The sequence below is a fragment of the Rhinoraja longicauda genome, chromosome 29 (assembly GCF_053455715.1).
Source record: "Rhinoraja longicauda isolate Sanriku21f chromosome 29, sRhiLon1.1, whole genome shotgun sequence".
Lineage (NCBI taxonomy): Eukaryota > Metazoa > Chordata > Chondrichthyes > Rajiformes > Arhynchobatidae > Rhinoraja > Rhinoraja longicauda.
The window spans coordinates 10135618-10151516 of NC_135981.1; the positions used below are offsets into that span (position 1 = coordinate 10135618).

General features: G+C 43.2%; 1 protein-coding gene across 1 annotated transcript; it reads right to left on the reverse strand.

Moving 5' to 3' along the window:
• Positions 1-436: 436 nt before the first annotated feature.
• On the reverse strand, positions 437-15648 carry LOC144607776 (ADP-ribosylation factor 2-like). The gene is made up of 5 exons (XM_078424837.1): positions 15546-15648; positions 5902-6065; positions 4354-4464; positions 2475-2599; positions 437-933 (listed from the first exon to the last, which is right to left on the reverse strand). The coding sequence occupies exons 2-5, from the start codon at positions 6044-6046 to the stop codon at positions 769-771; spliced, it is 546 nt and encodes a 181-aa protein (XP_078280963.1). The 5' UTR covers positions 6047-6065; positions 15546-15648; the 3' UTR covers positions 437-768.
• Positions 15649-15899: the final 251 nt, after the last annotated feature.

Consider the following 15899-nt stretch of genomic DNA (forward strand, 5'->3'; position numbering starts at 1 on the left):
CTTGGCATATCCAAACAAAAAAAGGGTTATATTTATTATATGCATTTCATCCTTTGCCCTTATAGCAAATACATACAAGTGTCATTCAATATCTTTACAAAACAAGGAATGGGAGCAGCTACCTCAGTGACTTCTAAACATTAAATTACCTGATACAAGGTACTTAAAATCCATAAAATTGCACCAGTAGAAATCTCACTCGCGTGGTCAATTTTGATGGATCATTTGCAGATCCATAAAACACAAGGCAGAACTCAAGGAAATTTCCTTCCAAGATGCATTTGCTAAATTGCCAAATTGATTGGTGCACACGAGCAACACTTGCACAATTTAAACTCAAGCTGCATTACTCAGACCTGGGCAAAATTGCAAACCAAGCTCTGCAGGATCGTTCAATATTGACAAGATCTGCTCGTGATCAGGCACATTCTCTAACCACCACCCCCTCCCCCCCCCCCCCCCTCTCTAATTTAGAAAAGGGGCCATAAATAGTATTCACATTCCTAATTTTTGGTTAGCTAGCAATTACAAATTGTAAATTTATTTTGGGTCCGCAAGTGTTATTTGGCAACTATTTCAAATATAGAGCCATTCATTTATTAGTAAAATACTTTCATCAATGCCCACACCACCCGTTCTTACTAGTGTCCCAAACCCATCTGTGTTATAAAAAGGCACATGGTGAGGAAACTGCTCCCACTCAAACTCTCTCTCTCTCACACAATCACACACAGCTGGTCATGCAGAGACTTGGAGAAGTGGAATGGATCACTTGTGTTGTCCTGACAATTGACCGGTCAACCACTCAAGACCAGCATAAATTCCTTCACCGCTGGTAGCACACGTTGCCTGAATATACCATCGTCTTTGGCATATCTGGTGTAATCCCAATTTGTCGGTGATTTCTAGAGCAGTCATGGCATTGGGCAAATCCTGAAAGAACAAAGCTTGAGTGAAACAAGATTGTTTTTCTGCATGAAAGCAAAGTGATGGCAAACAGTTTAAAGGCAGATGTTCTACATTTCTCCCCATACTGCTCAGCAACTTCTCCTCAAACTCCAGAATGTGGTAACACTTACCAGACAGAATCTCCAGTAAAACCTGAGAGTACTGCATCTCTCATGTGTCTGAACTTTCTCTGAAACTCACATGCAACTGTCAGGCCACAGACGTCACCCAGTATATATACTACTATTAGTCAGGTGCAAATCTCAGGATTTTGTTTAGTTTGTGATGGAACCATCACCAATTTGCTCATTTAATCTTGCTCTACCCATGTGTACCATAGTCTGTTGAGGTCAGTTAACTCAATAGACTGGTTATTAGTACTAGGGCCTTCTATCATCCAGAGGCAAATCATATTAACTTTTACTTGATAGTGCAAGGAATATTGTTTTGTCAGCTTTAGTATTGGGCTAGCTAAGATCAGTTGAACATTGTATAAGAGCAGTGAGTGAGGTAATAATATATCACTTCTGGAAATAAACTCAAGACTTGGGATAAACTTGGGATCACTGCAATATTATATTGCCTTAAATTCAAGTTACAAAAAAATATTTTCATCTGCTTCCACCTGCATATAACACATCCAATGCACTCTCACATCACTATGAAAAAATATATTATCTAAAATATAGAAACTAAAAGTACAATAGAACCGATAACACATGGGGGTTTTAACACTCATCAGAATGCAGATATTTCACAATGCAGGAAATAAAAGAGGAAGGGAGAAAAAGCAAAAGATCACAGGACATCAAATCTTTTATTTAAAATTATCCTTAACAACATCAATAATTGTGTTCCCTTCTCCCAAAGCTTAGAACGATAGGCAGACACACTTGAAACTCAAATGCTCCCAAGTGACCATGCTGTACAAGCGAATCTTAAAACATTCTATCAGGACCATGTGTTACTCAGTTGGTGGAACTCTTGCCCAAGTCGCATGATTATGGTTCAACTCTATGCTGTAACACAACTAGTATTTTTCACTTTGCCCAACCTGTTCTACTTGTGGCTCGATTATACTCAAGCTGTGATTTGACTGGATAGCACTCAAAGATTTTCACTGTCTCAGGCCACATGACAATAATAAACCAACACTTCACAATGGAGTGTTGTATTGTGGAGGCACAATTTTTGGATAAAAGTCTCCGATGCTGCACCTGTTCTTGCAGGAGGCAGCAAGAGATCTTGCAACTTAGCTTGAAAACCTTGTATTTCTCATGGATAATGTTGGAAATCATGTGCTGTTTATCGTAGTATTAAGGCAATGAAACCAAATAGCGATGCATTTTTTCAGCCACGACTCTTGGTCTGCAAGTGCCTTAAATTTACAGTCAACACTAAGCGAATCAAATCTCAAGAAAAACAAAATATCGGGGTGAAATTGTCAATTTAGCATCAGTGAAATTGTCAATTTAAATGGCCTTGGTGGAAGAGGTTAACAAGACAAAAGTATATTTTCAAATTACCTGCTTATTTGCAAAGATCAATAACACTGCATCTCTCAGCTCCTCTTCATTAAGCATTCGATTCAATTCCTCCCTTGCCTCATTGATGCGCTCACTGTCATTGCTGTCAACCACGAATATTAAGCCTTTAAACAGAAAGCACGATGAGTGCAAAATATGGACTATCCAATGACAAAAATATTTACTGTACAAGTAAAGATAAAATAATGGCGATGGTATTTGAGGGCAAGTGTTTTACATTCAATATTTGCTTCCCATATAATTCAATAAAAATAATGGATTCTAAATTAGGTTTACTCTATTACCCATTCTTTATCAGTGACTTGGATGAAGGGATTAAAAGTACCATTAGCAAATTTGCAGATGATACAAAGCTGGGTGGTAGTGTGAACTGTGAGGAAGATGCTATGAGGTTGCAGGGTGACTTAGACAGGTTGTGTGAGTGGGCGGATGCATGGCAGATGCAGTTTAATGTGGATAAGTGTGAGGTTATCCACTTTGGTGGTAAGAATAGGAAGGCAGAGTATTATCTGAATGGTGTCAAGTTAGGAACAGGGGACGAACAATGAGATCTGGGTGTCCTAGTGCATCAGTCACTGAAAGGAAGCATGCAGGTACAGCAGGCAGTGAAGAAAGCCAATGGAATGTTGGCCTTCATAACAAGAGGAGTTGAGGAAAGGAGCAAAGAGGTCCTTATGCAGTTGTACAGGGCCCTAGTGAGACCGCACCTGGAGTACTGTGTGCAGTTTTGGTCTCCAAATTTGAGGAAGGATATTCTTGCTATTGAGGGCATGCAGCGTAGGTTTACTAGGTTAATTCCCGGAATGGCGGGACTGTCAGATGTTGAAAGACTGGAGCGACTAGGCTTGTATACACTGGAATTTAGAAGGATGAGAGGAGATCTTATCGGAACGTATAAGATTATTAAGGGGTTGGATACGTTAGAGGCAGGAAACATGTTCCCAAAGTTGGGGGAGTCCAGAACAAGGGGCCACAGTTTAAGAATAAGGGGTTGGCCATTTAGAACTGAGATGAGGAAAAACTTTTTCAGTTAGAGAGTTGTGAATCTGTGGAATTCTCTGCCTCAGAAGGCAGTGGAGGCCAATTCTCTGAATGCATTCAAGAGAGAGCTAGATAGAGCTCTTAAGGATAGCGGAGTCAGGGGGTATGGGGAGAAGGCAGGAACGGGATACTGATTGAGAATGATCAGCTCCTGCACCTATTGTCTATTGTCTATCAGTGCGGACAAAATTAATTTTTACAAGAAGACACCAAGAAGAGACACCTTTTAGCGACCAGCACAGGTTTAATGGTCAATGTCTCCGATTCAATGGCTAAGGTTTTAAAGCTGAAGGTACAATTAAACCAGCATTACAAAATGTGCAACTCATTACCATCAAACAGTTTATTTAGTGCCACAGAGAGCCAGTATCCTTACTGGCCTGTTGGGATTTGGCATTGGCAAGAATCAATGTTACACCCTACATGCATTCATTCTAAAATCAACTTCAACACAGTAAATATCAAACAAGGCATCAAGCTGAAAGACACAAATTTTACTTCATTTTCACTGGTTGGAGCTGCCCAAAGTTTGCATAATTTATTAAATGAAGACACAAACTTGAGCACATAAAAAAAATGGTCCATCTCAAAATGAACTAATGATAGTTTTGTCTATTATTCCATTAAGACATTGACCAGCATTCAGTGACAACACACTTGTAGGTTTAGGCCCCATTGCAGAGATTCATGTGGCAAAAAGGCATAGATTGGAAATGTCTGTCAAAATGGAGTACTGGCAATCTTCATGTAGTCTCGCCGTTAGAAATTCTACAGAGATCAATTTAACAGTTCAAACATCAGAGCAAATAATTCGTACCTTGTGTATTCTGGAAATAATGACGCCAGAGGGGTCTAATTTTATCTTGACCTCCCACATCCCAGACGGTGAAGCTCACATTCTTGTAATCAATTGTCTCCACATTGAAACCTGCAAACAATACACGAAGATGGATACCATACCAAAATCAAATCAAACACACAAAAAATGCCAGGAAAACAGCAGCAACGATGACTTGGTCTGCTACACATTTCCTCACCAGTTGTTTCAGTTGCTATAATTTAGCTTTGAAACTGGATTAAAGGAGAATACAGACAAAGAAGATGAAAAATCAGCATTAAAAGATCTCAATGTATATTTAACATCCCTTGAATTTCCACATAAGGTGGTACCCATGTGGAACAAACTGCCGGAGAAAGTGGTTGAGGTGGATACATTTAAAAAGACGAGGACAGGAAAGGTTTGGAGTGAAATGGGACTAATTTAGTTAGGCAACTTGGTCGGTAAGGATGAGTTGGGCCGAAGGTCCTATTTGCGCCATATACCTGATTGATCAACGGATACAAGTGCTCCTTATGTGAAATAGTTCTGATTCAAACAAAGCACAGTGGTCACATAATGCAAAGCATTCATCTCACATGGTTGACCAAATAATGAACATTGATTTGGCTTTATGAGCAGTCCATTAATCATATGGGTTAGCAATAGTCTCCAAGTTCACCACAGTGATGCTTAAAGTGCAAGTCTACTTATTCTGCACAGTTTGATTTTTCAAAAAGGAAAAGTTAGTCCTCCAGTCTGGTCACTAACCCAAATTCTGACTGAAAATCTAATCTTTATTTGTTTATTTAAATTTCCAACATACAGCATACAGTTTAAACTTCACCAGACATTGGTCTAAGATAAATTGAAATTAGGCTCAAGCTCAAACTTTAACAATTCCCCAGACTTTAATATTCAACCACAGGATTCAAAACTGGGTATGGGGTTCAGGGGAATAAAGGTTATAAGAGCAGACAGGAAATAGGTTGAGGTTTACAACTGTCACATGTACAGGAGGTACAGTGAAAAGCTTTACTTTGCATGCGCTCCAAATATATCAGATTTACCATAACCGCAAACAAGTCAAACTCAAATATGATACAGCTTAGGGGAAGATACAGGGTGCAGAATATAGTTCATTGGGATGGAGGTAAAGGGACAGGTGTTGCATCTCCTGCAATTGCAGGGGAAAGTACCTGGGGAGGAGGTGGTTTGGGTGGGATGGCTCGAGTTGACCAGGGAGTTGCAGAGGGAATGGTCTCTGCAGAAAGCAGAAAGGGGTGGAGATTGGAAGATGCGGCTAGTAGTTGGATCCCATTGGATAGCTAGGAGTGGGATCCCACTGAGTTACTCCAGCATTTTGTGCCTAACCAGCAACTGCAGTTCTTTCCTTTGCAAGTATCACAATATCAGACTGGGCCTCTTATACAAAATTAGATTCTCAATTTTCTGACCTCCTTTATCAAAGATCATCATTACCCATTGAGAACAGTTCTTGCTTTAAAAGTTACAGCTTGTTTCAATATTCATAAAAGTTTAACTTACCGATGGTCGGGATAGTTGTCACAACTTCTCCAAGTTTAAATTTATACAATATTGTGGTTTTGCCTGCAGCATCCAGTCCCACCATAAGGATGCGCATTTCCTTTTTTCCTACCAGACTCTTCATGAGTGTCAAGAGACTTCCCATGGTGTATCGTGTTCAATCTCTAAAAGAAAATCAACATCTTAATTTTGTACTACAGTAAAATAGGATATTTGATTCCTTCTTTGGCAAGGCCTGCTCCATCGAGATGCACAATCAAGCTTCCCTCTGATACTCAAATTAATTATTAGACAGGCCCTTTTACTGGTGATCAACATTTACACTAACCCCATTTTCTTCTCTCCCCCCCCCCCCCAATTCCTATCATATCTCCAATTCCATTGCTCACCTTTACACCAGAGGGAAATCTTGCTCAATATGAACCCACTAAAATTGGTGTATAATAAACACCTTAAAATGTCTGCACTTTAATAGTTTCCAGGCCCAAACTTGTCATAATTTCCCAATCTTTCTGTGCCTCACCCCCGACTTGGATAACTGCCTTTTCCTTGAAACACACAACTTATCCTCATCCACTATCCCATTTCCATCACCTTGCCGAACTTATTCTCATGGGATAATGTAAAAGGTCCAAGCAATGCCAATCTCTGGATACGTGAAATATTTCTTATTTCAATCCAACTCATGATATTATCTCTCCCTTTTTCTGGAACTTTGATAAGTATAAAGGCATTACTTTTGCACCTTCATTAAACTAGAAAAATCTCACTCCATTTACCATCTTTTTCAGCTACCATGATTTTGCTTCATCCACTCTGATGACCAAGAATATTTAGGTTCTCTCCATTTCCATCAAAGCAATCCACATCAGTTTCAAATTCTTTGTTCCCTTAACCATGGATTCCCCTTATCTCAGAGCCCCCATTATCCACATCCTTCTAAACTCCACATTCAAAGTAATCTGACATCTTCAGCGTGAGATCATCAATTAACACATTTTTCCTTTTCCAAAAGCCATCTTTCTCTCCAGACTATGCTGATTCACTGACATCTCAATAAATGTCCATTCACCACCCAGTGTTTTCCTGTAGGGAATAGAGGGCATAACTGCCATCTCACCTATTTGTCTTTGCACCTTTCAAGATCTAAACACACCAAGATGAAGCATTGTACTTCTTGCAAATTAGAAGTGATTTCTAACTACGGTGGCAGAGCAATAGAGTTGCTGCCTTACAACATCAGAGACTTGGGTTCAGTCCTGACTATGTCTGTACAGAGTTTGTACATTCTCCCCATGAATGCGTGGATTTTCTGAGCTTTTTGGTTTCTTTCCACACTCCAAAGGCATACAGGTTTGTAGGTTAATTGGCTTAGTACAAGTGTAAATTGTCCCTGTGTGTAAGACAGTGTTAATGCGCGGGGATCGCTGGTCAGTGCAGACTTGGTGGGCTGAAGGGCCTGTTTTCGCGCTGTATCTCTAAACCAAGCCAAGTATACTGCTTGTGGAATAGTTTCCATTATAATGGCAAACCAAACAAGCTAGGTAACCACTTCAAAACAGAATAATTAAATTCTTAGTAGCAGCAGCACAACAGAAATGCAAACATAGTACTCTTAACATCATAATAAACAAAAAGTTCAGCATAAAAAAATCTCTTCTGCTTACATGCATAACCAAGATTCCATTTACCTATCATTTCAATTCTCCACTACACCCAGTTTGACACCCGTCTTCAGTCTCTCCTACATTGCTCAAACCTACTTGGGCCTTGCTACAAGATAAACTTGGTTAATCTTCTGTACTTGCATCAAGATAAACAATTTTAACTGCAGCCTCTCACATTTCCAGCATATTTTCTATTGATGATTTCATATGCTTAGTCACCTTTTATTTACATCCCTTTAAGTTACTGTATTATTAATTCTTTTCTCTCCAGTTTTGCACGCAGCACCATCACTACTTTTGTCATTTAAATCTTAGATTTCTCTGCATACGGTCATCAGGAATAGGAGTAGAATTAGGTCATTCGGGCAATCAAGTCAGCACCGCCGTTCAATCATGGCTCCTAACCCCATTTTGCGGTTGCAGCTCCTAGACTGTGGAACAGCATCCCTCTCCCCATCAGAACTGCCCCCTCCATCGACTCCTTTAAGTCCAGGCTCAAAACCTATTTCTACTCCCTAGCGTTTGAGGCTCATTGAGGAGGCGCTGTGAACTGTTTGCGTGCTACTGTATGTTTCTTTTCTTTTTCCATTGGAACCTAATCAGATGTACAGCACTTTGGTCAACGTGGGTTGTTTTTAAATGTGCTATACAAATAAAAAATGGACTTGACTTGACTTGACATTCTCCTGCCTTCTCCCCATAACCTGACACCTGTACTAATCAAGAATCTATCTATCTCTGCCTTAAAAAATATCCACTGACTTGGCCTCCACAGCCTTTTGTGGCAAAGAATTCCACAGATTCACCACCCTCTGACAAAATAAATTTCTCATCATCTCTTCCTAAAGGAAAGTCCTTCAATTCTAAGGCTATGACCTCTAGTCCTAGACTCTCCCACTAGTGGAAACAACCTCTCCACATCCACTCTAACCAAGTCTTTCACTATTCTGGATGTTTCAATGAGGCCCCCCCTCATTCTTCTAAACTCCAGCGAGTACAGGCCTCGTGCCGACAAATACTCCCATTCCTGGGATCATTCTTGTAAACCTCCTCTGAACCCTTTCCAGATTCAGCACACCCTTCCTCAGATATGGTGCCCAATGTTGCTCATAATATTCCAAAAGTGGCCTTACCAGCGCCTTAGAGCTTTAACATTACATCCCTGTTTTTGTATATAAGTCCACTTGAAATGAGTTTGCTTTAACATATAACATATAACATATAACTACAGCATGGAAACAGGCCTGTCCGGCCCTACCAGTCCACGCCGACCATTCTCCCTGACCTAGTCTCATCTACCTGCACTCAGACCATAACCCTCTAATCCCCTCCTATCCATATACCTATCCAATTTACTCTTAAATAATAAAATCGAGCCAGCCTCCACCACTTCCACCGGAAGCCCATTCCATACAGCCACCACCCTCTGAGTAAAGAAGTTCCCCCTCATGTTACCCCTAAACCTTTGTCCCTCAATTTTGAAGCTATGTCCCCTTGTTGGAATCTTCCCCACTCTCAAAGGGAAAAGCCTACCCACGTCAACTCTGTCCGTCCCTCAAAATTTTAAAAACCTCTATCAAGTCCCCCCTCAACCTTCTACGCTCCAAAGAATAAAGACCCAACCTGTTCAACCTCTCTCTGTAGCCTAAGTGCTGAAACCCAGGCAACATTCTAGTAAATCTCCTCTGTACCCTCTCCATTTTGTCGACATCCTTCCTATAATTTCTTTACTACTTGCAGATTAACCTTTTGGGAATTCTGCACCAGCACTCCCAAATCCCTTTGAACCGCCGATTTCTGGATTCCCACCCCATTTAGAAAATAGTCTATGCCTTTAATCCTACAACCAAAATGAATGACTCCCCACTTTGCTACACTATATTCCATCTGCCACTTCTCTGCCCACTCTTCCAACCTGTCCAAGTCCTTCTGCAGAGTCCCTGCTTTCTCTATGTGTAGGAAAGAACTGCAGATGCTGGAGTAACTCAGCAGGACTGACAGCATCTCGGGAGAGAAAGAATGGGTCTTAACTTCTCGACCCGAAACGTCACCCATTCCTTCTCTCCAGAGATGCTGCCTGTCCCGTTAGTTACTCCAGCATTTTGTGTCTACCCTGCTGTCTCTACACTACCTGCCCCAGCACCTATTTTTGTACCATCCACAATCTTTCCCATAAAGCCTTCAATCCCCTCATCCAAATCAATAATATACAATGTGAAGAGTAGCGGCCCCAGCACTGACCCTTGCGGAACTACACTCGTCACTGGCAGCCAACCAAAAGGCCCCCTTTATTGCCATTCTTTGCCTTCTGCCATCCAGCAAACCTGCTATCCATGGCAGTATCTGCCCTTTGATACTGTGGGCTCTCATCTTCCCAAGCAGCGTAACGTGTGGCACCTTATCAGAGGCTTTCTGAAAATCTTAGTATACAACATCTACTGACTCTTTTGTCTGTCCTACTATTTACTTCTTCAAAGAATTCCAGCAAATTTGTCAAGCAAGACCTCCCCTTCACAAAGCCACAAGACTTTGGCCTATTTTATCATGAACTTCTAAGTACTCCATAACCTTATCATTTATAATGGACACCAAGATCTTGCCAACCGCCGAAGTCAGACTAACCAACCTATAGATCCCATTATTCTGCCTTGCTCCCTATTTGCGCAGCGGGGTAATATTGGCAATTTTCCAATCATCTGGGACCACTCCTGACTCTAGTGATTCCTGAAATATCTATACCAAAGATACTAGAGGAACAAGATGGACCACTCCATTGAAATCACCTCTCCAGAAGCATAGTACGCAAAGGAGCGTAAAGTCCGCCATTTTAGTAAGCAAAACCCACCTCTCCTGTGCAATCAGTGTTTTGGGGGAACAGTATGTATGACGACAACATTAAAATGCAGAATATATCTTATCTGTCAATTTACAGATTTTTGCTATTTTTCTTTTTAAATGTTTCTGCAAGTTTCTGCCTACTAAAATGGCACCATGACATACTCCAGTTTTTAGGGTCGAGTGGTCTATCTTGCTCCTAGTATCTTTGATCTATACCTCCCTTTTCCCCCCTTCTTCAACCCTCCACCTCTTTAGTTATGAATGGCTAAGTTCAATGTTACATGTTTTTATCCAGTGTACCACCTGACCTTGTATTTCTGCAATGCAGTATTAAAATTAGTACAATATTGCAAGTAAAACAGCTTACAGTTTCACATTTCCAACACAAAAAAAAAAGTTTGCAAATCTTTGAGAAAACTGCCATTTTACATTTTAAAATAAGTTTTTTAAATTTAGGACAAAGGATTTCTCATACCCCCCGAGTCTGCGAGAGCGGGGGCGGAAGATGAATCATCGGATGATAACCCGGTAACCGACCCTGGCATGAATACGACGACGAATAAGATAATCGGCACGGCACTTATAACATCAGCTGCAGGACAAAAACTCCAAGTGTGTAGATGCGGCTGGTCCAAGATAACATCCATAAGAGGACTGAAAATACATCAAGGGCGGATGAAGTGCTTGAAGGAGGTGAGGCCGGGACCTCGCATTGATCAGTATCTCCTGAGGAAAAGATCAAATCAGTTGAGTGAAGCTCAGCGGCAGGATACAACCCACAGTCCAACGAGCATCAATACCCTAGTGGCCAAGGAGAGTAATTCAAGCACTTGCCTTGGAGAAGAACATGCAAGGCCACAGATATCATGTGAAGTGGCCAAAGTCCAGCACCAAGAAAGAGTGGGCAACAATCGACACAGACCCGAGTACGATCCTAGATGGACTTAAAGGAACAGTGGAGAAGAAAATGGAGAAAATGAGTGATCCAATCTACTTCTACGGGGCAGAAAGGTTCGGAACCAAAAAGGAGGAAACAACCAAGAAGGAAACAACAACCCATCCCAAGCTCAGAAGGCAGCGAGAAATCGAGCGTCTAATCAAAGAGAGAAGGGACCTGAGGAAACGGTAGAGGAAATCCTCAGTGGAGGAAAGAGTGGGCATCAACCTCCTGCAAGCAGATCTAAAGGAACGCCCGGGAAGACTTCGGAGAGCAGAAAACATCAGAACTCGACGGAAAAAGGAGAGGGCAAGAACATCGTTCTACAAACATCCCTTCAGATTTGTGAAAGGACTCTTCACAAAGGAAAAGAGCGGGACACTTAAGGTGTCAAAGAGGGAGTTGGAGGACCACCTGAAATCAACGCACAGAGACATCCAAAGATTTGAGCAGAGGGGGATACCTCCAGACATGCCACCCATTCCTCGACCAGAACACCAGTTGGCCGACAACCTCCCAAAGCGGAACGAAGTCGAGAAAACCGTAAGGAAGGCAAGGGCACCTTCAGCTCCTGGACCAAACGGAGTTCCATACCAGCTGTACATAAATGCTCCAAATGTCCTACGATTCCTATGGAGGCAAATGAAGGTGGCATGGAAAAAACAAACCATCCCAAAAGCATGGCGAAGAGCAGGGGGAGTGGTAATCCCCAAGGAAAAGGATGCCTCAAACATCGACCAATTCCGGCAAATCTATCTCTTGAATGTTGAAGGGAAGATCTTCTTTAGCATTGTAGCTCAAAGGATGATAACCTATCTGAAACAGAACAACTTGATTGACACGTCGATACAGAAAGCTGGTATGCCAGGCTTCTCTGGATGCTTAGAACACACAAGCATGATATGGCATCAAATCCAGTCTGCAAGAAGGGAAGGAAGAGATCTGCATGTCTTATTCCTGGACCTAGCCAATGCTTTTGGATCTGTTTCCCATTCTCTCCTCTGGACAGCCTGCGAGTTTTTCCATGTGCCAAAGACCTTTACAAACCTGGTCAGAGACTACTTCCAAGATTTGCAATTCAATATTACAACAACAGAATACACAACATCATGGCAATCACTGGAAGTGGGAATAATGGCAGGTTGCACCATCTCCCCGCTAACCTTCACCATGGCGATGGAAGTGATCATCCGAGCTTCCAAGTGGGTTGTAGGAGGAGAGCTGCTGCAGTCTGGGCAGCGGCTACCTCCTATTCGCGCATACATGGATGACATGACCACCCTGACCTTAACCATTGCATGTACCAAGCACCTGCTGGAAAAGCTTCATGCGAACATAACATGGGCCCGGATGAAGTTGAAACTCAGCAAAACCGGAACATATCCATCATCAGAGGAAAAATCGTAGACCACGGATTCCTCATTGATGAAATGCCCATTCCAATGGTGTCAGAGCTGCCAGTCAAGAGTTTAGGGCAATGGTACAATGCAAGCCTCAAAGACTCACACCAGTGTGACCAACTGAGGGAAGAAACCATCAAAGGCCATGCCAGCATAGACAAGACCTTGCTTCCTGGCAAGCTGAAACTGTGGTGCTGCAGTTTGGATTGCTCCCCCGTCTGATGTGGCCTCTGACGGTCTACGAGGTCCCCATCACCAAAGTCGAGAAGCTGGAGAGAACAGTCAGTTCATACATCAAGAACAAAAACAAACCTTGGACTCCCGCGTTGCCACAGCAATATTCGACTTGTATGGACACAGCGCTCTGGAATTGCCTGTCTCTAGCCTCACAGAAGAATACAAATGCACCAAAGTGAGGCTGGACATGACCCTGACCGAGTCTCAAGATGATGTGGAACGAGCGGCTGCTCCCAGACTGGCAACTGGGAGGAGGTGGACCCCATCGGAGGCCGTACAGCTAGCAAAATTTGCTCTCAGCCACAGAGACATTGTAGGACAGGTGCAGCAGGGAAGAGGTGGGATTGGACCCGGGACAAGTCGACCCGCATGGCACAAGGCAACATCCATCCAGAGAAGAAAGCTGGTAGTTGCTGAGATCCATCAGCAAGAGGAGGCAGAGAGATGCGCAAAGGCAGTCTCACAGTCCAAACAGGGCCAGTGGACTACCTGGGAATACCTGCAGCATCTTAGGCTTAACTGGAAGGATCTGCGGGAGATGGAAGGGAGCCGTCTTAGCTTCATCATCAGAGCCACCTACGATGTTCTCCCCACATCCAAGAACCTGAACCAGTGGTTTGTAGAAGGTCCATCATGTTCTCTCTGCCAAACCCCAGCAACATTAAGACACATCCTCACTGGTTGCAAAAACCGTCTTTCACAAGGCCGCTACACATGGAGGCACAATCAGGTCCTTCGACAACTGACGATTACCTAGGAAGGAAGAAGAACTACCACCAATGCCCTCCCTCCCCCAACGCCTGGTTTCTTGAAAACCACCCATTTTGTCAGAGCAGGACAACTTCCAGAGAAGCCATTTGCAAGAAAGGAACCAACCCTCCTGGACACTGCCGGGGACTGGAAAATGCAGTCTGATCTAGATCAGAAGCTCATATTTCCATCAGAGATCATCACAACTAATCCCAGGCCAGACCTGATCTTGTGGTCAACCTCACAGAAGTCCCTGTATATCATGGAGTTAACTGTGCCTTGGGAGGCTGCAGTTGGTGAAGCGCATTAACGAAAATGCCTGAAGTATTCAGACTTAGCAGCCGAGGCAAAACAACACGGCTGGCGTGCCCAGGTGCTCCCTGTAGAGGTTGGTTGTAGAGGGTTTGTAGCCATGTCACTAACCAGACTCCTGAAGGGAATGGGAGTCCGAGGACAGGCCTTAGACAATAGACAAGAGGTGCAGGAGTAGGCCATTCAGCCCTTCGAGCCGCTGTCAGAGGCTGCCGAGCGAAGCAGCAACTGGCTGTGGCTGAAGAGGAAAGACTCCAACTGGGCTGCAAAATGACCAGCAACGGGGGTAAAAACAGAGGGGAGCGCACCTGGGACGCCAGGTATCGCTGTTGAGCCCTCTGGAGGTGTCGTGGGCCTATCAACGAAACACCAAGGAAGGAGGGTGCCCACCTGATGACCCCAATGAGGTCTTTACCCCTACCCCCACTCAAGAGATTAAGAAGGTGCCAATTACAGTAGGGATTGTAATACCAAGTCCTAAGCTCAACTGAACACTGCACATTAAACTTTCAACAAGTATTTGTCAACAAGCTGACATTTCATTCTCGTAGCCAATTATTGACAGGCTATCCAACTGGGAAAAACCATCAACAAGACCACCAATAAGACTACTTCAAAAACAAATGATTTGGAACAGACTATTTGAGTAAACTTTAAACAATTTTAATTAGACAATTAGTTTCTTAAGTCATCCAGCAGCAAAGTGCAAAGCAATAACTTGTTTAATGACAATCTTCAATGTAACAATAAATCAGTGTTTGAAATTAGGAGAACAACGTTGAAATTTCCACCCCAAATTCATGAAATATGTTTTACAAAATTTGTCAGCAAAACAGTTAATTTCTCCTTGTTTATTCCCATTTCCTGCTCGATATCCAACCACAACAACACTTTGGGGAGACGAATACCTTTCTCTGACAAACGTAACCTCAAGAATCGGGGCAGTCCTATTTTAAGAATGTGGGCACTGAGTTCTGACTCAATTCAAGTCACGTGTCAAGCAAACTTTTCAGTAGAAAAAGTCACTCCCAACCAGACTATTTCACAACCGATGGGATAAAGTGTTTCATGCTTAGCCTTAGTATCACCGTGGACACATCACATGAAGTAAAACAAAAAGACACGCCTGGGCTCCGACCAACTTTTGACGAATTAAAAAATATATAATTTATAAAAAATAAGAAAAACAGCGCAACCCATGTTGCCATCAAACCAACACATGCAGTCTATAATGCACCGATGCTGTCCACGTTTACTCTTCAAACTACAGGCCGCCACCATGCCTGCTGACGCTGGAAGATGCTTGGGGTAGAGATCGCCCCACCTCGGAGCCGGGCCTGCGGATATCCGGGCGGCTGGGCCTAGGCCTCTCGGGTCTCTCTGCCGCATTTCACTTCACCTTTCTGACCACGTCAAGTCAAGTCGTGTCGCCTCCCTTTCCCTTTCCCTTTCCCTTCCTTCCCGCGATTTGTCGGACATTGCAGCAGAGAGCGGGACCCTTACCTCCGGCGCAGTTCCTTCTGTCCTTCGCTCCTTCTTGTCACTGCCGGGTGACCATCCACCGACTGCTGCACTTCCCCCCAGTGACGCCGTGCGTACTGACGCTTTACGTGCGTACTGACGCTTTACGTGCGCACTGACGCTTTACGTACGCACTGACGCTTTACGTACGCACTGACGCTTTACGTACGCACTGACGCTTTACGTACGCACTGACGCTTTACGTACGCACTGACGCTTTACTTACGCGTCAGCGGCCGCCGTGCCAACGTCTTGGTGTTCCCTGGCCACTCCTTGGCTTTGCAACATACGTGTTGCAGCAGAGTTACCTGGTGCACTCAGTCACGCTCAAAGATA

Coding starts and splice junctions, on each gene's coding strand:
- LOC144607776 (XM_078424837.1), bottom strand. CDS start 6,046: ATGGGAAGTCTCTTGACACTCATGAAGAGTCTGGTAGGAAAAAAGGAA. Junction 2,600..4,353: donor TTATTTCCAGAATACACAAG/GTACGAATTATT, acceptor TTCTGTTTAAAG/GCTTAATATTCGTGGTTGAC. Junction 934..2,474: donor TGATCTTTGCAAATAAGCAG/GTAATTTGAAAA, acceptor TTGTTCTTTCAG/GATTTGCCCAATGCCATGAC.